This window comes from Passer montanus, unplaced genomic scaffold (genome assembly GCF_014805655.1).
Source record: "Passer montanus isolate IOZ18808 unplaced genomic scaffold, ASM1480565v1 scaffold10, whole genome shotgun sequence".
Lineage (NCBI taxonomy): Eukaryota > Metazoa > Chordata > Aves > Passeriformes > Passeridae > Passer > Passer montanus.
In genome coordinates, this window is record NW_024356505.1 from 36,669,594 (window position 1) to 36,690,974 (window position 21,381).

Genomic DNA, 21,381 nt, shown 5'->3' on the forward strand with positions numbered 1-21,381 from the left:
CTTCACATCCCAACTCAGCATTTGGGGCAAAGTCTGGGGAAGGGAAAGGTGTGAAAAAAGATGAAAGAATAAGTGGTACTTTGCCCTGATGTCTGTCGTGCCTGGGAAATGGCACGGAGATGTGTGTACGGTCCACTTCAGCCACACTGGGGTTCATTGTCTGCAAAATTCATAAGCCACGTAATGCATCAGTTGCCAAGCAAAGCTGGGATATGGGAACCCTCCCTGCAGTTTATCTAAGGAGTGAAATAAAATAAAATTTTAAAAAAAGTGGACTCCTGAAAGAATCATAGGAGCTGGCACGGCGGTCAGTTGATTGAATATTTCATTTATTGAACGTGCAGTTGCCAAAATAAATAACTCGGGCAGGAAAGCAGTAGTCAGGAAATTGAATGTGGGTTTTTTTTTTGTCTGTGGCGAAGTTTCCCTTGAGTGATTTCCTTTGGAGGCTGCTGCTGCTGCCCGCGGAGCGCATCCCGCTCCTCCGGCTCCGGCGGCAGCCCAGGCACCGGCGGCGTGCTCCTCCCAGGCAGCCTCCTTCCACCGGGAGAACAAAAACGGGCCGTTTCACTGTCCCTATAACGCGCAGAGGAAATGGGATTAGGTCCAAATAGCGGCAAGGTAAGTAGGATTAATAGCTGGCTTAAATGAACTCCGCCGTTCCCTACCCGGCTGCGGGATGTTGTTTCCGCCTGGCTGTGCCCACGAGGTGCACGTGGAGACAAGGTCGGGGGGGATCGGGAATTTGGACCACTTCGCGAGGTTTTTTTTTTTTTTTTTTCCTTTTGTTTTTAATAAGAAATCTGAATAGGGAATTTGGACCACTTCGCGGGGTTTTGTTTTTTTTTTCCCTTTTGTTTTTAATAAGAAATCTGACTTTTGCCGCTGTGAGACTGTGAAACCTCCTGGTGGGAGAGAAGGGAGAGCAGGGTGGAAGGGTGAAAGGATGGAGACGTGGAAGGATGGAGGGATGGGGAGAAGGAGGGATGGAAGGATGGAGGGATGGAGGGATGCAGCCTTTGTGAACGCCTCTTGCCCCCTGGCGTCCCCTCGCTGCAAGGACAGCCGGGGCCAGGGATCCCGGGGACAGCGGGAGGGGGCCGGGGACACGGGGAGGTGGCCACGGGCCGTCTCTCATCGCCTTTTTCCCCAGAATCCCCACCAACAAATCCAGCCACACCGACGCAAGCGACACCCCCGGCGCAAAACTTGTTTCTCTCTCCCCAAAACACCTTCTAAAAATGAAGCTCCTGCCCAGGTCCTCAAAGGCAGTTTGAAGAGCAGGAACGGGGAAAAAAAAAACCACCCAAAAGTGTAAAAAATTGAAAGAGTTGGTTGCTAGGAAGGGAATGTGGTGGCTTTTTTTTTTTGGCATTTCTATCCTCTTTTGCTTAGTCTCAGTTTCAGCTGGCAGACCAGGATCTGTGTGGTTGCCTCCATTAAATCTGTTTCTCATTGCAGGCTGACAAGATTTTAAGAAAGGTTCCTAATGACCGATACAGGCTGGCATCACAGCCGAGTTTTGTAATTAAACGTTACTGAGCAGCAGCAGTAGCTGGGGATAAATGTCAAGGAGGTTTTTTTTACTTTTGCTTTTTTTTTTCCTTGAGATTTTCGGAGGAGAGTCTGGATATGTCACACGGAAATTGCAACTGCCAAAACAATCTACCAGGTGCACATCAATAAAAATAACTTCCACATACTTCCCCAGCGAGCCAAGGAAATGACACTTAGTGGCTGAGGATCTCCCAAATCCCCCAAAAAGCTGCAATTACCAGCGGTCCCGGCAAATGCCCCGTCCCGCTGCGGCAGGACCCGGCGCGCTCGATGCAGCCTGCACTCGTGAAATTGAATTTTACCGAGAAATGGTGCTCGGTTGGCAAATTTGTGGTAGGGAAATAAAAGAAGGAAAAGGAGAAGGATAAATGCAGGAGTTTTCGTGTGTTGGGGGAGAACGTCAGGACAGGAGAGCCGCGGTGACAGCGAGAGGCGGGCACTGCAGCGGGATGCTCGGGAGGGCGCTCAGCTCGGGGTGCCAATCCCGGCCCCTGAGACCAAACCCAGCCAGACAGCGCGCCTGATGTTTGTCTTCCCGTCTCTCTTTCGACTTCCTTGCTTTTCCTTTTATTTTTGATTTTTCTCCTTCCTTCCTTCCTTCCTTCCTTCCTTCCTTCCTTCCTTCCTTCCTTCCTTCCTTCCTTCCTTCCTTCCTTCCTTCCTTCCTTCCTTCCTTCCTTCCTTCCTTCCTTCCTTCCTTCCTTCCTTCCTTCCTTCCTTCCTTCCTTCCTTCCTTCCTTCCTTCCTTCCTTCCTTCCTTCCTTCCTTCCTTCCTTCCTTCCTTCCTTCCTTCCTTCCTTCCTTCCTTCCTTCCTTCCTTCCTTCCTTCCTTCCTTCCTTCCTTCCTTCCTTCCTTCCTTCCTTCCTTCCTTCCTTCCTTCCTTCCTTCCTTCCTTCCTTCCTTCCTTCCTTCCTTCCTTCCTTCCTTCCTTCCTTCCTTCCTTCCTTCCTTCCCTTCCCTTCCCTTCCCTTCCCCCTGGAATTCCGCGCCCCCCCGCTCACTCCTGCGCGGTGTTCCCGCTCCGTGCTCACCGCACCATTCCCCAGGGAGTCTCTCCCGGTGGGATCCGCGCACTTTCCGCCCCTCTCCGCGCTGATGCCGCGCTCTCCACCCCGGCTCAGCCTCACCCGCTCCGCGCTGGGATGGCCCCAAAACCCCATTAATTTACCGAAAAGCGCCTTAAAGCAGCGGGGCCGCCCTCATCCATATGCATGCGGAAAGTTTGGCGGCGGCGGCAGCCGCGGGGTGCGAGCTGCCGGGTTAAATATTTGTTTTTAATTTTCTGGCTCGAAAATTTTAACTAAGAGGCAGGATTCCGGCCGCTCTAATGTGCTTGCATAAACGGCTTTGTTATTACTGCTTTGCTGCTGAAACAACACTCGCCGCCCGCCCCGACACGCGGTGCTCGGAGTGCGGGCGGGATCCGCGCCTCGCATGGAAAAGCCGAGCGGAGACACCGCGCTGCCCGCCCGCGCCCGCGCAGAATTAACCCAGCACGGCCCTCCGATTAGCTTTTAATTACATTTCCTGATTACCCGCATGTTTAAAGGACAAGATTGCGTGTTTATGGAGGGAGATTTCCTCAAGAGTCTATTTGATTAAGCGTATTTACAATAACTCCGGTAGTTAAACATTGTCACATTTTAGGGGATGGTTTAATGGAAGTGTGATTTTCAGACGGGAAAAAGTTGTAGAGAATGGCGCGCTCCAGCCTGCCCCAGGGCTTGGATTTTATATTTTATTTATTTTATTATTTTTTAATATTTTATTTTATTTCATTTTATTATATTTTTATTTTATTTCATTTCATTATATTTTATTTCATTATATTTTTATTTTATTTTATTTTATTTTATTTTATTTTATTTTATTTTATTTTATTTTATTTTATTTTATTTATGTTATTTTATTTTAAAATTTATTTTTAATTCTTTTAAAATTTTATTTTACTTTTTTTTTTTCCCTACCTTCTTTCACCTTCTTTTATTCCCATCAGTCATTACAACCAATAAACCACGGAGCCCGGGGCCGGTGGCCCTACAGCCAGACAAAAGGGTCTTTGTAGAGGGATCCCCGCGGAGCTGAGGGTGCGCACCCGCGGCTGCTTGCGCGGGAGACCCGGGGGAGCCCCCGGGCTGGGGGTGCTGCTCCTCAGGGCACAAACCCCTTTTCTGCGCAGCAGGAGGAGCTTTATATTTTTTATGTTAATTTTTTTAAATTTTATTTTTAATTTTTAATTTTTTTTCTGTTTTTTTTTTGGGCAGCACTGCTCACTGATTCTCCCGTCCTGCCCCGCAGAGGTGCGGAGCGGTGCGGGACCGGCGGCACCACTCTGCCCTGGGCGGCACATGCTCTTCATCCTCCTCCTCCTCTTCCTCCTGCCCTCGGCTGGGTCAGGTCCTGCCGGGGCCACAGAAACCGCTCCGAATTCCCACCCCTGACCTCTGCTGTGACATCCCAAACTTATTGATGTGACACTCTGCTGTGACATCCACCAGTTAATTTTTTTTTTTTTTTGTAATTTCCCCTCTAGGTGTATAATTTCATCATGGAGAAGACTTTTTACCTCCTTTTTACTTTTTTTTTTTTTTAATGAGGAAAGCTCCATCTGAGAGCACATCTCTCTTTTTGTCTTGCTTATTAGATATAATTTAACATAAAACGCCTGTTATAATTACTGATTATACAAGGGATCCCTTGTTTTTGCAAGCTACTAACAGGATTAGCTAACAAGTGCTAGATTTCAAATTAACCATAAACATTTCGCTGGAATTCATGCCATTGCACTGGAGAGGAGGGAAGGTGTGGATTTGGGGATGAGGGCATGGAGTGATTCCGGGAGCCCTTTGCCCAAAATCGCTTTCTCTGCCCAAGCTGGGCAGCAGCATTGCCCCTGTAAAGTCTATGAAGGCGTTATTTTAATTATAAAAAATTATAAAATGGAAAAAAATCCCTCCTGAAGTGTTGTCTTGGGAGGGTGGGAGTGCCCTGATCCATGCTGGGGCAGAGCAGCAGCTCAGCCTCCTGCCCGTCGCCTTCTCCCTGCCACAGGAAATGGAGGGCTGCAAAAAACCCCATTACAGATGAGTTAATTAATGGCAATTGGAAAAGCGACCTCCCCTACATAAAATCGTCTTTAGCCACAAAAGAGCATTTAAAAACAATCTGAGAGGGGGAAAAAAACCCGAAAAACCACAACACCACAATGAAGCTTCTGAGTGAAAGACCTCATGCTTTCCCTGCCGAGCAGAGCAGGGAGGAGGGAAATTCCCCCGGCCCCGGTCTCGCTCCTGCCGAAGCCCAGCTCTGCTCACACGCTCATGGTCTGCATGGATTCTGCTGCCCACCAGCCCTGGCTGCAGCCCCGGCTTCCTTCTGCACGGAAAAAAACTTTCCCTGGGCAAGGAGGACATGGAGGAGCTCTTGGGGACCCGCTGGGGTCCCTCTGCTCCCTGCCACAGCCAGAGCTGCTCCTCTCTGCTTCCCATCCTCCCAGCAGAGCTTCAGCTCCTCAGGCCTGGCGAAAAGTAAATCCTTTTATAATGAGTCAAATAATTTTGGACACAAGAAAATTTCCCCCCTCTCCTTTGTAATTAGAGCTGGCCGCGTGTCTAAAATGATCTGCTTTCCAGAGGGAAACAATAATTGAATTGTTGGGTGTCTCCCGAGCTTTGCAGGGCTCCGGGAAGGCTGCGAGGGAAGCTGAGCCGTTCTCTTGTTAGTGCCGGCAATGAGAGCGAGACACCCTCGAATTCAATTACGCGGCTCCTCCAGGAACCGTTATAATTATAACGTCAAGTTGTTTTTTAAAATTTCATAATTATGCTTTAGGATCCTTGTGTGGATGTTTGGGAGCGAGCCTGCCCAGCCCCAGCCGCCCCACATCCCCCCCTTTGGATCAGCGCTGTCGGAGCTGCAGCGGCATTCCTCCCTCCCTGCACCCCGGGGTGCTGTCCCTGCCCATCCCTGAGCCGGCACCCACGGAGCCCTCCCCTGCTCCGTGTCATGGACAGCCCTCCTGGATGCCACACGGCGTCAGGGAGCTGGTGACACATCCCTGTGTCAGGTCTGCTGCCTGCAAAACTGACTCCCACGCAGAGCTATTGCAGAAGAGCATCAGGGAGAAGTGGACAGCAGAAACCATTTCCAGAAAGTTTTGTGTTCAGCTAGTGCAGACACAGGTGTCCAGGGTCCTCACCAGAGAGGTGACATTTGGGGCAGGTGGTGCTGGGGACCTTAGGAGTGGGTGCCACCTAAGAGCTCTGCCTGTGCTCAGGCTGGCGTTTCACCCACACCAATAAAAATGTAGTAATACTGAAAACCTTTCCATTCCTTTTGCAGGTGGAAATGGGAAGCTTGGAAGGGGGTGACACGCCACTGGCAATGCTGTGCAAGCCTGGCCTGGCAGCAACATTGTGTTTGGAGGGTAGCTGAGTTACTTCTAGGCTCTGTTTAGAAAAGTGGCTCAGACTTTTACACTCCTGCTGAAATGAGGGAGCTGTGAGCCTGCCCTGCTGCAGAGCCCTGGTTCAGGGCTGCTTCTCTCCCCTGCCCTCACCATGCCCCCATTACAGACCCACCGTGCCCTGGGAAGTGGCTGCCCAGGGCTGGTGTGTGCAGAAACCAGCTCTGCCTCTGCTGGATGGAGATCTGCCTGGACAGTGCTCTCTGAGGTGTTACGTGAAGGAGATTCTTCAACAAGACAAGAGACTGAGAACTTGAAGAATGGCAGAAGAGCAGGAAGATCAAATGGAGGGAATGTAGGAGAATCATGACCACTATGAGCTGCTTCTGTGAGGAGATGGTGAGCAGGAGATGGTGAGCAGGAAAGCCAAACCCAGTCAGACTCTGTTAGCACACAGGTATTGCAGCACAATCTGTTTTCCGTGTGCATGCTAAAATCCCAGCATCCTGCTGGCAGAGAGATTTGTGGTATCCTGGTTTGGTTCTCCTTACCAAAGCTGAATGGGACCCAAAAACATTCCAGACTTTCATCCAGCCCAGTTTCCAGTGTCAAATCATGGAGGGTCTGACTCAGACTGTGAGGTGTGGGCTCATTTTGCAGAGCTCCTTGCTGTGCTGGACAAGGCATCCCCAGGGTCTTGCACAGAGGACTCTGCTGTGTGTTGGCCATGTCCTTTTCCTGTAGAGAGGGAAACTGGCCATGTCTCTAGCTCCCTGTATCCAGCAAAGAGCTGCAAAGCACAGCTGGGACAAACAGCAGTAGGTCTGATGTTCTCCCCTCCTGCCCCATTGCCAGGAAAGCCTGACAGCCTCAGGCAGAAAGCTGGTGTATCAAATGATAACCACCCAGCAGCACCAAGACCGGTGTCCCCAGAATAAACTTATTTTGACAGTGCATCTTGCCCTTGGCTGCTGGAAACAGCTCCTGAGGAGGCTGCTGCACACACTGCCTTTGGGTGCACCTTGCTGTCGGGCCAAGCAGCAGAAGGTGAAGAGCTTGTCTTGATATTTGCAGGTCAGGGCCCCCTGAAACAGCTGTGGCACTGGGACAGGAGAGCAGAGAGGAATACACAATGACTGTGCTGATTTCAGACTGGGAATAGATTCGCTTTTCATTCTCTCAGACAAGCAATTAGAGATGTCTCCCCAAGCAGTTCCCACCCAGCAAGGAGTTCCAAAATATGAAAATTCTTCCCTTTCATATTATTTTCCAGATGTTCAGTCTTCGCTTCCCTTTATTAATGCTTCTTTTGCCAGGGTGATTCATTTAACAATTAGCTTAGGCATAGGGTGGAGCAGCTGTTACAGATATTACCTGTGCCTCTAAGGCAAAGCTTCTTACTGTTGTTTTTTATCCATCTCTCCTTTCCTTCTAGGCCTTTAATAACCTGTAAGAATATCTTTAAATTAGTGGGAAGCTCTGATTCCTCAACCAGGTCAACAGATGGCTCACTTGGACCTGCCTTCAATTAAGCAGGTGGAACATGCCCAAGGAGCAGGCAGACAAATGCAGCTGTTCTTTCCCCAAATCCCACTGCAGTTCTGATGGGATTTATTCACCAGCTCCTGTGTGAAGCTATTTGTTCTCTTGACCTCAGAACTTTGCATTCAGACTTCCATCACCTGGCTGCACCTTCCAGGAGAGTGATCCTTCCCATGACAATGAGTTGTGGGTGTGATGATGCTGAGGTACCTGGGCATTGCTGGCTTCCTGGTCCACTTCCAACATTTGATTGTTGGGAAAAAATCCTCAAAACCTAGTTTATCTCATCATAAGCAATGATTAATGTCTTTGGTTCCCATATTAGTGGAAATTGAATGCGAGGTTCAAACCTTGAGTCTCCTGCTGTTTGGTTTGGGACGAGAGGAAACAGCCTCAAGTTGAGCCAGGAGAAGTTTAGATTGGATATTAGGAAAAATTTATTCTCTAAGGGTTGTCAAGCAGTGGAACAGGCTGCCCGGGGCAGTGGTGGTCACCATCCCTGGAGGTCTCTGTGGGATGTGTAGATGAGGCACTTAGGGACAGGATTTAAGTGATAGATTTGGCAGTGCTGGGTTATCAGAAGGACTCAATGACCTTAAATGTTATTCCACTGTAAGTGATTCTGTGATTCTTGAGATGTCTCACATCCTCTCTGTGGTCTTCAGCAGCCAGTTTTGGAGGCTGTGTGTCTCCTGTGCCAAATCCACCAGCCTACAGGGTGCCTTTGAATACTCTGGGGTGTCTACAATTATGGGAATGTTTATCCTTTGCAGCTGAGTTCCACAAGAGAATAAGGAGTCCCCGGATTGTATCTTCAATCTGTGCTCAGAACAGACTCCTTTGCACTGTGGCAGGACTCCCATCCCAGCAGCACCACAACCTGTGGGAGTAAAGGTGAAGCAAAAGCTAAACAGTGGCAACAGGATCTGCCTGGTGATACCAGGTGTTTTCTCTGCATGAAAAGACCAAAAAAATGCTAAAATTCTGAGTAAAATGATCAGGATTGGTTATGCTGTTAGATACCATTACTATCTTCTTCCACTGAGCTGATAACTCAGGTGCTTGTGACTGCGTGTGTCTCTTTTGCTGATGTTTTTATTCACTCTTACTCAACTGTTCCAGCAAGGTGCTTGGAAGGTGACCTGTGGGAGGTGTGGTAGGAGGATTATTCATGTCTGACCTCCAGCCCTTAGCAGTGACAGTCTCTGCTGCTCTGCTGTGGCTGGGAGCAGAGCTGCAGACCTGGAGCTGCTCGTGATGCTCAGCACATCTCCAGTCCCACTGACTGCACCTGTGCTGCACCTCAGCTCAGCTGTGTTTGAATCCTTTCTGGGGTGAGGACATCACTGACTGCACTGTCTGTGTGCTCCAGCCTAGCAAGGAAAAATGTGTGAGCCAGAGGTTGCAAAGAATTTCCCTGCTGCAGAGCTGTGCACAGAAATAAATCAGCTCTGCTTGTCTGGACAAGGTCTCTGCTGCCCAAAAGAGCCCCTGGAGTTTTGGTTTGTGCCCTGTTTATTTTCTAGAGCCGGGTATGTCAGCAGGGTATGTATTCCCGGGGATTATTTCCTCTACTCCTCCAGAGGTTTATGGACTATGAAGTCTGATCCTTGCAGGGCAAAATTTGGAGTGGCTGATCGATGCTGGTTGGGATGTGTTGCACCTTCCTCCTCCAGCAGCTCATGTCACCTCTTCCAGCAGCCCAGGAGCAGCAGATGTCCTGGAGAAATCAGATCCAGTTGCTCATCCCTCCAGCACAGCCCCACACAGTGCCCAGGCTCTGCTGCAGGCTCCTGGTGCAAGAGCTCAGCAGCACAGACCCCTCCAGAAGGACCCTCCAGCCGGGGCCATCAGGAGTGACCAGGGATCACAGACTTCTCTTGATGATGGCATCTGTTCAAGTGATACCTGGCGTTAAACTCACCAGCAGCTGTTTTTTTGTAACACAGGAGCAGCACAAGAGGTGCTGGTAGGATGGCTTGTAGGATCCAGACTTATCCCATCTCCAGGTGCTGCTGCTCAAAACCCCAGCAGCCTCCAGTGCCACATGGCAGTGGCACAGCTGGCACTGCAAAGCTGCTCTTCTGAGCCAGGGCAGGTGAGAAAAACCTGGGGTTTGTTTGGGTTGTTTTGATTGTTTTAAACATAAAACTTTGTCTCCCTAAATGCAATTGTAAGAACAAGGTAGAGGTTCTGCAGACCAGCACAGCTCCTTGCTTGCTCCCCCAGGTGCTGAGATGGGGGATGCTGGTCCAGCATCCAGCAGGCTTTTTATTGTAGAAAGAGTTTCTGACAGAAAGAGGCAAGAAAACAGGAAAATAAATCCTTGAATAATCTCTGAGTATCACCTGAGAATGACAAGGTGCAGACGGGGCAGTGTGCAGCCTGCAGATCCAGCACAGGTATCTTTCAAGCCCCTATTGGGGTGGCAGAGAGGAAGATGAGGTCTGAAAGGTCATGAAGCCAGTAAAGGCTAGAGCAGGCTGTTTAACCAACAAAGGGCAGGAAAGAAGAAGAAAGTAATTACCCTGGGCCGAAAACAAAAGATCGATGAGGGTGGTCCATAAGCAAGGTGATACTTACAAAAAGTGATCAGAAATTTTTTGAAAAACCTCTTTTTTGGGCCAAAAAATGCTGATTTATCAAAACAAAAGATAATTCCTAAACCAACACATTCTTATACATTTCTACAACATTAAAAACAACCAGGAAGAACATTTGGAAATTGAAATTTCTCATTTAATTTTTATAAAAAAGGGTGGTTTAAGTTTTTGAAGAGGTGAAGCATTGCACTGTCAGACAATTGGACCACTTCTCAAAGGTCAGAATTAATCCAGTGCATGTCAAGGTGGTAAAAAATGTTCCAGCTGACCCAAACTGTGCTTGGTGATTTTATCCAGCACAGGTTGCCCAGAGGAGCTGTGAATGCCCCACCCCTGGCAGTGTTCAAGGCCAGGCTGGATGGGGCTTGGAGCAGCCTGGGACAGTGGGTGTCTCTGCCCCTGGCAGGGGAGTTAGAACCAGATGGTCCTGAAGGTGCCACCCCAAACATTTCTAAGATTCTGTGATCTCTCCAGTACCATGAAACTCAAAATGCAGCCAGAACAGCAACAAGACCTTCTGTCCTGGAGAACTCCATGGTCACATGTGAACAACTTACATTTCCCCAGGAGCATCTCAGTGAGCCTTTCTGTCACAGGCCCTGACTGGATGTGATCTCACTTCTGAGCCCAGGTTAATTAATTTTAATATTTTGGCTCCTACTCGAAGATACCTTGAAAAGGATGTGCACTCATATGAGTAAGGGACACACAGCCTCCCCTTCCCAGCCCCAAATGAAAGCAGGGACACCCAAGGGACACTCACCTGGCTGCCAGAGGGAGCCCCATGCCAGCTACTGAGCTGGGAGAAAATGCTGTAGATGTGTTTAATTTCTGCTAATTTGCAGCTGATGTTTTAATTCTTAGGAAACACAAGTTTATGTAAGCTCTGTGGCACTTCTCTGATATTTAATAAAAGTGTAATAGCAGTCTAGCTACTGAGCACACAAAGAAGACAATGAAATAGAGGAGGTATAATTTGCAGCTGGAGAAAAGAATTCACTGAGTAAAACTCAGTAAAGCTCTGACCTTTTATGTGTTTTTGGGTAGTAATGCATTATTTACAAGAATTATCATATGTACTTTGAATTCTGTGTTTGAAAGTTGACTGGGGCAGGCCAGAACCATCATCACTACAGACTCTTGTCACACACACAGGCATGAGGCTTCATGGAATGTGAAATTCATGTCCCCGTTTGCAGCCCATGAAGGCACAACATTATCACTGCACAATGTAGGAATTTAAACACAGGGAGATGACTCCAAACTACGCATGGGGCAGCTCCTGTGGTATTTCACTGCTCAGAGAAATCATCATCATCTATCTATAGGAGCCCTTCTTTTAGCTGAAAGAACCCATTGTCACCCACAGCTCTCACCTGTTTCCAAGACAGAACCCTCAAAAAGCTCTCACCTATATGCTTTGTTCAATTAGTCCAGCATGTAATGCTTTGTTCTCATGAATTTTGGAGCTACTCTGATGTGCAGCAAAGGCAATTGAGACCTAATTTCATTATTCATCTCAATATGTTCCTGCTGCATTCAGAGAACAGACTATGGGCCCTCCTGTGGCTAATTTAGCACCTGCAAATCCCCATGATTAAAGGCAAAGGCTGCACGAGCCACAGGATGGATCTGCAGGAATATGCACACGTCAAATCATCCCACTTGCTGGGAAGAGTAGGGTTTTTTTTTCTTTTATAAACTTTGTACACCTGTTCCTGACTCAAAATGAGACCATCATGCTTTAGTTCTCCAAGACCAGACTGTGTCTCACAACCTTTAATATATATATATTTCTTTAAAAAAAAATATATATATATATATATATCACATACATAAAAATATGTATTTAATTCCTTTTTCACAAAATTTGAGTGCAGTTTCAGGGAAATCAATGTACCTGGAGAACGTGGGCCATCAGATTGGAGCTGTTAACACTTACCTCCTCAGCTGCTACACTAAAGTTAAACAAACACAGGCTATTCAAGCTAAAATCATAAAGAAATTCCTAATGAAGCTTTTTTCAGCTAAGCCAACAAAAAAATTGAAAAAGATTGAAGAAGAAAATTGACCAAAAAGTCATTCTACTGTTTCCACTGAAAATGCAGCAGCTTGTATAAGTCTACAATAGACACTAAAGTGCAGTAAAATTGAAGATTTTTGGCCTAAATTTGCGAGCTGCTGTTGGAGTTGCTTAGCCTTTGCAGCTCATTCTTAGCTTGCAATCTTCAAGATGCTTCAGATTTTAGTAATCACTGCTGCACACAACCAAACCACAGCAGGAATTTGCATGCTTACCCTGCCCCCTCCATATTTTGTTTCAGATTATGAATTTCAGCATTTTGGAAGACAATGACAGGAAGATTCTGTACTCCAAGCCACAAAACCAAGACACACTTACTCTGCTTTCCTGCTACAATAGCAAGGCTGTTTTTCTTCAACTGTACAACCCCTGCTGAAGCTCATCTTGCCAAGTTCAGTTTAGGATTTTTTTTTTAACCACTGCATATGCATGACTGAATATTTGTTATGCAACCATAACAACTGTCCTTTTCAAGAAAGATTCCTGCATAATGCGAGCACAGAGAGTCCAAGGCAAACATGGTTTGATCTTAAAACTTTAATAGTAAAAAAAGTGTAAAACCAAACACACCGCTGAAAACTTACCAGTAAGAATGAGAATTTAAGTGTTCAAATTCAGAATAGTGCAAATTTTCTTCACTCCCCTCCCCACCTCTTCCAAACTTAAATCACTTTGGTTAAGATACTCAGAAGTATTGGCAAAAAATGAACTTTTGACTTATGTTTTTGGCTGTATTATTTCTAACAGGTACAGATTTACTTTCAGTCTTTACAAATAAATCTGAGATTCTTCTCTATCAAATATCCATAGAGATCACTGCCAGCTTTACTTACATCTGGTTTCATAACATTTTGAAATGGGTTTCAAGGTAGTTACAAAGCTGTATCTCCAGCAAGGCAGCAGCTCCTTAAACAGCTGAGCTGAACCCGTCCCAATCTCTTCAAGTAGTTCTAGAAAATTTGATTATTTAGGTTTTGAACATTTGAGGAAGGATCTTATACCAATTAAATCACTCTTGATTTACACCAAAGCAAGGTTAGAACTGGGGTCTGCTCTGTAGTATAGACTTTGTGCTAAACTTTTGTTGCAAGCATTCCCTTAGAAGAGTGAAAACAGCCAGAACAGAGACCTGGCCTCAACTTCTGTTTTGATGGTTCAACCTTTAACTGAAGCCTCTAACTATAACTGAAGCCATGTAAGATTGGAAAAGAACACAACAAAAAAAAAATTGCATAATACAAAAAAGGCAAATCCATAAAAGTTTACAAGTACACCATAACCACAAAATTGGAGTATTTCTAAAAATTTGGGTTCAATGTAAGATACAACAAAACTAGCTTTACTAGTTAAATAAATTATTGCTCCATTTGACTCCATGCAGCATTGAAATGAACTCAGAACCCTTTTCTCTTTAATCTCTCATAAGAAATGATCGATATTGAAGAGAACTTGAGGCTCAGACTTACTGTACATTGCACTTCAACTTTTAAGACCTAATACTTGCTATTTAGGTCTCCTGTGGTCTAAGCTATCAAATGAATACGTTGTGCTCACCAGAACTATGCATTAAGAAACACCAAATGTTTAATGTAGTGACATAAGCACTTTTTGTTTTTAAGAAGGCAATCACAGATTGCAAGTTTTATAGGGTTGTGTAAAAACAAGAAGTGATCTCTTTCAGAAACTGAACTGAGAAAACAGTTTGCTGTTCTTCACATACAGTTTAAATCACATTTGAGGCCCAATTCTGTTTCTAGTCATTTCAGTCCAAGCACGGATTCAAAGGACAGCTCTAGGAGGAAATGACAAATCAAAGAACATGGGGGCACGTGCTTGATGGCCAAGCACTGACATGGAATGCATGGTTTTTCAGTGACATCAGATATTTGAGATACTTAAGATGTCCTTGGTGAGACACTGAAGCAGGGGTCTAATATTAAGCAGGCATAGTTACACACACAGAGATTTCTTACTGAATTGTGGCCAGAGCTTGATTCTTGCAAATCTAACTGCAAGCCTCAGGAGTAATGAAATTTCCAGTTGGAATCTCTTGATAAAGATTCACGTTTGAACAAGATTGTCTCCTGTGCTCACTTCTCGTACTGAAGTAATTTAGAAATTCCAAACTAAGGCTTCCACCCTCTCATCCCTCAAACCCTCTCCACCGTCAAAGACAGAAACTTAATGCAGCATTACAAGTAAGGGCATGATTCCTTCATAAGACTCCTAAAAGCATTAGTGCAATGCCTTTAATCTGTTTCGATCACTCTTATTTTTAAATAACCCTATTTTTTAAAGATTTGGATAAATACTATTCCTATTAAACCATACTTCATCATTGTTAAGCACCATCGATCTACTTCCTTTGGGCACTGATACAAGAGCTTGTAATTAAATTTCAGTTTCAAGGCTTTAAAACATGGCAGCTGATTCAATAACTTACAGTGGAATCTAATACTTGGAAAACTGCCACTTAGCCTGAACAGTTGTATGCACTTGGTGTTAAACTCTTCCAGAGAACAGCCATATGCAAATGCTTATGTGGTAAATCAGGGTAAGATTTCAAGATAAGCAGTTAATTTCACTTGGCTATTCTAAGAGTGGATAAATTCTTTTTCCCCACAAGTCATTTGTGCAGTGAGCCCATAAAGAGATTATTTCTTCTAAATAATCTTCAGTTTTTAAAAGGAACACATCTTCATAAAGTTGCTTTCACACTGGCACCGGGTGTTCTTCTTCAAAGGCTTAGTCATTGTGTGGTTTCTCTGGAATACCCTATGGATAAAAAACATCAAACACATGTTAGGTTTTAATGCCATCTGATAAGTGACTACATTATGTTGTATTTTCAATTATTAAATAGTAAAGTAACTCCAGGTAGGCTGACAATGACCTAGAGAGCATGGCTTCTTTTAAAAGCTTAACAAGGACGTGCTCACTAACAGTGGACAAAAAAAAATCACTATGGCTGTTTGTTGCCTCAATCAGTGCATCTGAAAAATCCACCTGCCAATTGCATTGCTTTTTATAAGACTTTGTTATCTTTCCTCTCTACCTCAGTTTATTTCTTAGCAGAAGGTACTCAATGTTTCACTTAATGGACATTAATTAAGTTTTAACAGCCCTTTTTCAAACTGCCTTTAACCACAAACTACTTTATTTTCCAGCCAAAGCCTGGTATCAGAGACTTACTCATTTCTTCCTAAGTCCCTTTTCTAGTATGGAATGCAGTAATATGTCACTATAAGATATTTAATTCATTTTTCTTTGAAACAAAGCTTGTAACTTGTTCTCTTTCTAAGGTCAAAATGCAAATATATTTTCAAGTACTGAATGCATTCTCAGTTCTCCAGCACTCTAGCACTAGTACACAATAGATATTTGTGAGGCCCAAGTTCTGAATACCAGCCTAATTTGTCAGATGCTGAGAAAGATGCTCACAACTCAAAATGAAGTGTTGCCACCCACTTAACCCAGCTGATGAGCACTGACTGAGCAACTCCAGGTGCCAGAATGAGCAGAAAGAACTGATGGCAGCAGCAGCACCTTCACCTCTTCTTTTGCTATAAAAGCTACTAAAATAAAACACTGGACTTCATTCTGAAGCTGGTGGTAAAAAAATCCCAACAAGCAAACAAAACCCCAAAGTCTCTGCTAACAGCAGGTTTGCTGGAAGGTCACACTGCACTTTGGGAGCTCCCCTGAAATCCAGTGACTGCAAAGCAGCAAGGATCTCCCAGCTAACATTTATCAGCATGGGAGGAGATGTCTCAGGGACACTTTTCATTTCACTTTTCATTTCTAACTGGAAAAGCTAGACAGGGGCTGAGGAAGAAGCAAAGCAACTTTACTCCATTAATTTCCACAGGTGCCACCTTCTATTCTGGAAAATATCTGTCACATGCAGCCAAGAGCTCAGGGGCTGCAGCACAACACAGCCAGAGAAATAACTGTTTAGTTCAAGCATGGGTTAAAAAAGTGCTACATTCCATCTTCCTGCCACAACCATGATGGCTGACAAAACAGACCGGGACTTCTGAATTACCTCTATAGAAGAAAGATGTGGTTGACTGAATTACAGACTTTACTTCTTTGGATTTCCAGCACAGAATGCTTCACAATGACTTGCAGAAGTGTTCCTATGAAAATGTTGCACTTCCCCAAGTTTTTTCCTGACTGAGTAATGGCAGTGTAAAACACATGAGAAGACACCTCTAAATAACCAGAACAAAAAGCTCTGCAATGCTAACTTTCCCCTTTCTTTATATGGAAGATTACAAGATTGACAGGAAAGCTGCAGGCAGGATCCAGGCTGATTTTAACTACACTCAGGTGAGATGCCAGGCGAAACAACAGCAAAGGAAAAAGTTCTAGGTGTCTAAATTCATTTTAGCTTTTTCTAGTTTAAGGCCGCCTTCCTTTGCTTTCTAACAGGAGCAGCAGAGCAACTGGAAAGGACTGTGTGAAATACAGAACTGTAGCATAAAAACAACTGTAATTTTATTTTGAGACTGCTGCAATACCAAAGCTTCAACAGAATTCCGTTAATGTAAGGTGTTCGCTTGATGTGAGTGGCAAATTTAAAAAGAGAAATTATGTTTCCTCTTCCCCCCATACATTAGTCTTAAATAAACCCAAATGCAGATTGTATGCATCAGTGAGATTTGAAGGGGGAGTAGTGAACTTGTGTTTTAAAACACCTCAAACGCCCTTCCTTCAGTAAAAATTGAAGACACCTAAACCACAGCACCCTCAGGAAAAGTTAACTTGAAGGATGTTTTCCAGGATACAGGACTTACACAGCAAGGAAGACAGCAGTTAAATCAACACAATATTAATTATTATTATCCATCAGTGTCAGAACACCTTTCACAACCAAGCCTTAGGCTGATGTGCAAACACACAGCCAGGTTTACTCTTCAGTGTGCCACAAGGAAATAATTCCTTAAGAACCTGGCAAACAAGACAGCAATTTATATTATCCCATATATAGAGTGATACTTGAATCATGTCTGAAGTTACCAGCAAGAGAATATGTGATTTTGGAGCAGTGGAATTTGGTGCTATATAGGGACATTTCCCTATATATACACTTTTGTGCATGAATAATTAGAGAAAGCCCAGCAGTGTCTCAGCTCTCCAGCTACCCTAAATGTTAATTATAAATACTGATGGAGCAGGAGCAATGTACTGGCTCCAGTCTTATTTAGGTTGCCACTGGAAAAAGTTAAATACAAAAGATATTTAAACACTTACTAAGACAATACCCACTCTACTGGCAACACAGGTTGTCTGCTTACAGTTCAGCTCTTAGGAATACATCTATTTAACTCTGACAGTTTGTGAGTCATACCCTTCAAGGCATAGTTTATTCTTGGACTAACAACAATGGAAGGCATTTGGATTGTTAAGGAAACTACTAATTATGCAGTAATTACCATAGCCAGCTGGCGTCCTATGTTTCCTACAGTCACACCTCCTGAGAAAAATATACATGGAAGCCAAGAACGAATGTAAAGGAAATCTGGGGATGTATACCTGGTGAAGAAAAGGGAGTAAGTTAGAAAGTTAGAGACAAGTAACTTTCATCATCTTGCATACTCTTAACCAGATGCTACAGAATTCTCTCCCCGGGCTTAAACAAACAAACAAAAAAGTAGCAACAGAGGAGATGGAAACTGGGAGACCAAATTAAGTCTGTAAACTTCATAAGCTTCTAAAACCCTTGGTTCTAGCCAGTAAAATTTAGAAATTCACTCTGCTGAGAGCCAGTACAAGTCCAGTTTTCTGAGGTGTTACCATTTCAACACACATCCCAATCCCAATGCTCCCCACCTCCCACCCACAGTTCTCAGTCTGGGCATTTGGAACAACTGGACCACTATCTTAGACACACAAAACTTCTTACAAGAATGTGCTACATATATTAACAACTAAATTCCAGTTCATGTGCACCCATGCTTTTAGTTAAGACAAAAGAATTGAAATAGTATTTTAGAAGCTAACTTACTGATAAACACCATTATATACAAGAAACTGGGTTATCAGTGTTGCTACAAAGGCTATTGTTATTCCAAGTCCGAGACCACTTCTTGACCGATCAAATGTCCACCAAAGCCCCAGTGACAAGGCTGCCAGAGTCAGGGACAGCTGGATGTTGTTTGCAAAGTCTAGTTTCTGGAAAAAGATGTTAAGGACAATCCTTTTTAAGTCTGCAGACATCCTGTTGCTGAAACTGAACAAGGGAGAACTCAAACTGAAAGTAAGCGCAATTCTGTCTTTAAACACAAAACATTTAGGATTTAGTTTTCAGACCTGCCAAGCAATCATAGCTCTTGTTAACTCTGACTGGAGCATGACTGCAAAGTCAACATCGATTTTTGTCACACTGAGTGTCTAGAGAATATGCTACATTTTGAAACATTTACCTTTGATGGATTTTTGTCTCAAGTAACCTAAGTGAGCTGGATTACCCAGGTTTTCTGCTCAAGCCACCATATTTTTAACATAAAGAACACTTTTATTTTGTGCTTCTCACTAGCACATCACTAGTTAGTTGTGTTAACTTTTAGATGTAGGCTAAAACAACACAGCTTACACTGTCATGCTTGCAGTTACACAAGACATACCACGATGTCAACCCCTCTCTCCCCTCCCATAACACTTTAGCTGTGTTACACATCTTACAGTGGCCACTGCAGGTCTCACAGAGCACCACCTTTACCTGGGCAATCCTCCCCCAGCCCCGAGAGGCACAGACAGCTTGCTGAGCAGGGAGCAAGCACAGGGAGCAAACAGCAGCTGAAGGATACAGCACTGGCGTGGTTGATGCCCACGAAGACGGCGATGCAGCGCATGACGCTGGCCCACTCCCGCTTGAACTTGTGGGGCTCCCCGAGGTGGCTGTCGATGCAGGGGTACAGCAGGCCAACCACAGCTGCAAGAGAAGGAACACCACTTGTACCAGCTGCCAGGCAAGGATTACTCCACTACCACTAAGTATTAGCTTGGCATGTAAGTGCTTGAGAAAGCAGCCAGGTGCTCATCGCGCTGCTGTGAGCCTGATGGAGAAAACACAGTTATTACCTGCCTTTTCTACTTTAAAGAAGTAAAAACCCTGCTCTTTGAACCTTTAAATATATATTGCATTGTTAAGGTACCTGGCTTGAAGCTCCTTTTGTTTAAAGAGATTTGTCATTTGACATCCTGAGCAAACGCTTGTACCAATAAAAGCAAAGCACAATAAAAGCTTTGCGAGGAGTGGAATCTGTGTTCATTGCTCACGTGCAGGGCTGACAGCTTTATGAACATGATTCATCAGCTGTGAATCAGGCCTGAATTAAATATTTGCCTGGACTTAAAAGTTTATTAGCAGAGCTGCTTTCTCTCCTTCTGCTGGGCTGTAAGTCAGCCCAGGGCTCCTGGCCATGTCAGATGAATTTTGATACCAAACAGAAGCTGAGCTGAACTTAAACAAGCAGCTGCCATCAGTCTATTTATATCAGGGAAAAATAACTACTCATACAATTAACCAGACAAAGTTTTTATCTCCATAAAGCATTTTTCAGCCTTTATCAGTCTGCAAGTTGGTTGCAGAAGAAAAACATAAGCTAGTGCTAGCTCAGTTCTTGGCAAGAACACCAGAGTTTCATTCTTCTAGGGATTGCAACTCCCTCAGTTGTCATCAACTCCAGGGTCAGACATTCTGCCTTTACTGAGTGCAACTTCTATGTTTATAAATTTCCTTTCCTGCTCTCTTTTTTTTTTTTAATCCTTAAACCCCTAAGAGTAATAAATGCTATTATGTTAAGAAGGCTAGAAAACATGCTATTCCAAGACAGTTGTGTTCTGAAACAGCTTCATTACTCTGATGCCAGCTACCAGGACTCCTTCCCTATGATAACAGCTAAATTCCAAAGTTTAATCCAACTGTGAGAACTCTCACTGGAGAACATCCCAGGCCAGCCTTTAATGAACCTTTAATGTTCATCCTTTAACCATCCTTTAATGTTCATCCATTAATGAACATAGTTCATTATTCATTCAAGTTTATGGTTTATCATTCATACCCCCTTCACTGTGTGATACAAACAAACATCACATAACTGCATCAAACAAAAATATGGAGTTGTTAGAATTATTTTCAATGCAAATTAAAAACTATTACAGTGGGTTTCTGTGTGATACAGACATCACATAACTGCATCAAACAAAAATATGGAGGAGTTGTTAGAATTATTTTCAATGCAAATTAAAAACTATTACAGTGGGTTTATTCCCCAAATTTAACTCCTTTTTAATCCTCCAACCCTTCGCCAAAACTTTGTCTAGACAGGGACTGGGGGGTCATGAAAGATAAACCACAAAGTATGTGCCAGCTGTGACAACCCCACCGTGGCCTGAGCCCAGCAGTGGGCAAGGGACAGGCAGTGACAGGGAGGGACAGCAGGCAGGGGCCAGGCAGGTGACAGGGACAGGAGACGGGGCACGGCGAGGTGACAGGAGCAGCAGGCAAGGCGCTGAGAGCAAGCAGGTGATGGGACAGTGGGCAAGGGGCAGGCAGGTGACAGGGGACAGACAGGGGGCAGGGACAGCAGAAAGCAGCTGGCAGGGGCAGTGGGCACCGGGCAGGGGCCAGGCTGGTGACAGGGCCAGTGGGGGTCAGGCTGGTGACTTTTCAAACTATCACGCACCATATGTTGTCCTGCAGAACACCGTAGTGTTATTTGAAGTCACTGGATAACACGCAATAAAGCATCTAACTTAGGGACTTTTAGCAGGAGTAGCACAAGCACGTTTGTACAGCGGTATTTGAGAGCGAATTCGAAGCTTCGGCAATGAAATTACAGTAGAAGGGTCGGTGACAGGGCCTGGGCCGGTGACAGGGCCCGGTGGGGATCAGGCCGGTGACAGGGCCCGGGCCGGTGACAGAGATGGGGCCCGGGCCGGTGACAGGGCTCGGTGGGGATCAGGCCGGTGACAGGGCCCGGGCCGGTGACAGGGCCCGGTGGGGATCAGGCCGGTGACAGGGCTCGGTGGGGATCGGGCCGGTGACTGACGGGGCTCGGCGGGGCCCGGGCCGGTGACAGGGCCGCGCGCGCCGCCGCACGTGACTTCCTTGTTGTGGCCCAGCCCGTGGCCAGTCGCGGCCGCAGCCAATGGCGAGCGCCGCTCGCCACTCACCAGTTCG

General features: G+C 45.2%; 1 protein-coding gene and 1 long non-coding RNA gene across 2 annotated transcripts in view; both read right to left on the reverse strand.

Moving 5' to 3' along the window:
• Positions 1-851: 851 nt before the first annotated feature.
• LOC120503911 lies at positions 852-2,174 on the reverse strand. The gene is made up of 2 exons (XR_005627886.1): positions 1,776-2,174; positions 852-905 (listed from the first exon to the last, which is right to left on the reverse strand). It is a non-coding gene; the product is annotated as an uncharacterized LOC120503911 (long non-coding RNA).
• A 10,536-nt stretch (positions 2,175-12,710) lies between these two features.
• INSIG1 (insulin induced gene 1) overlaps positions 12,711-21,381 on the reverse strand; it is a 9,778-nt gene continuing 1,107 nt past the window's right edge. The window contains exons 3-6 of the mRNA XM_039708375.1: positions 19,004-19,128; positions 18,202-18,368; positions 17,630-17,729; positions 12,711-14,966 (exon numbers count right to left, since the gene is read on the reverse strand). Coding sequence (XP_039564309.1) covers positions 14,937-14,966; positions 17,630-17,729; positions 18,202-18,368; positions 19,004-19,128 — 422 coding nt within the window. The 3' untranslated portion in view covers positions 12,711-14,936. The remainder of the gene's footprint in view (positions 14,967-17,629; positions 17,730-18,201; positions 18,369-19,003; positions 19,129-21,381) is intronic.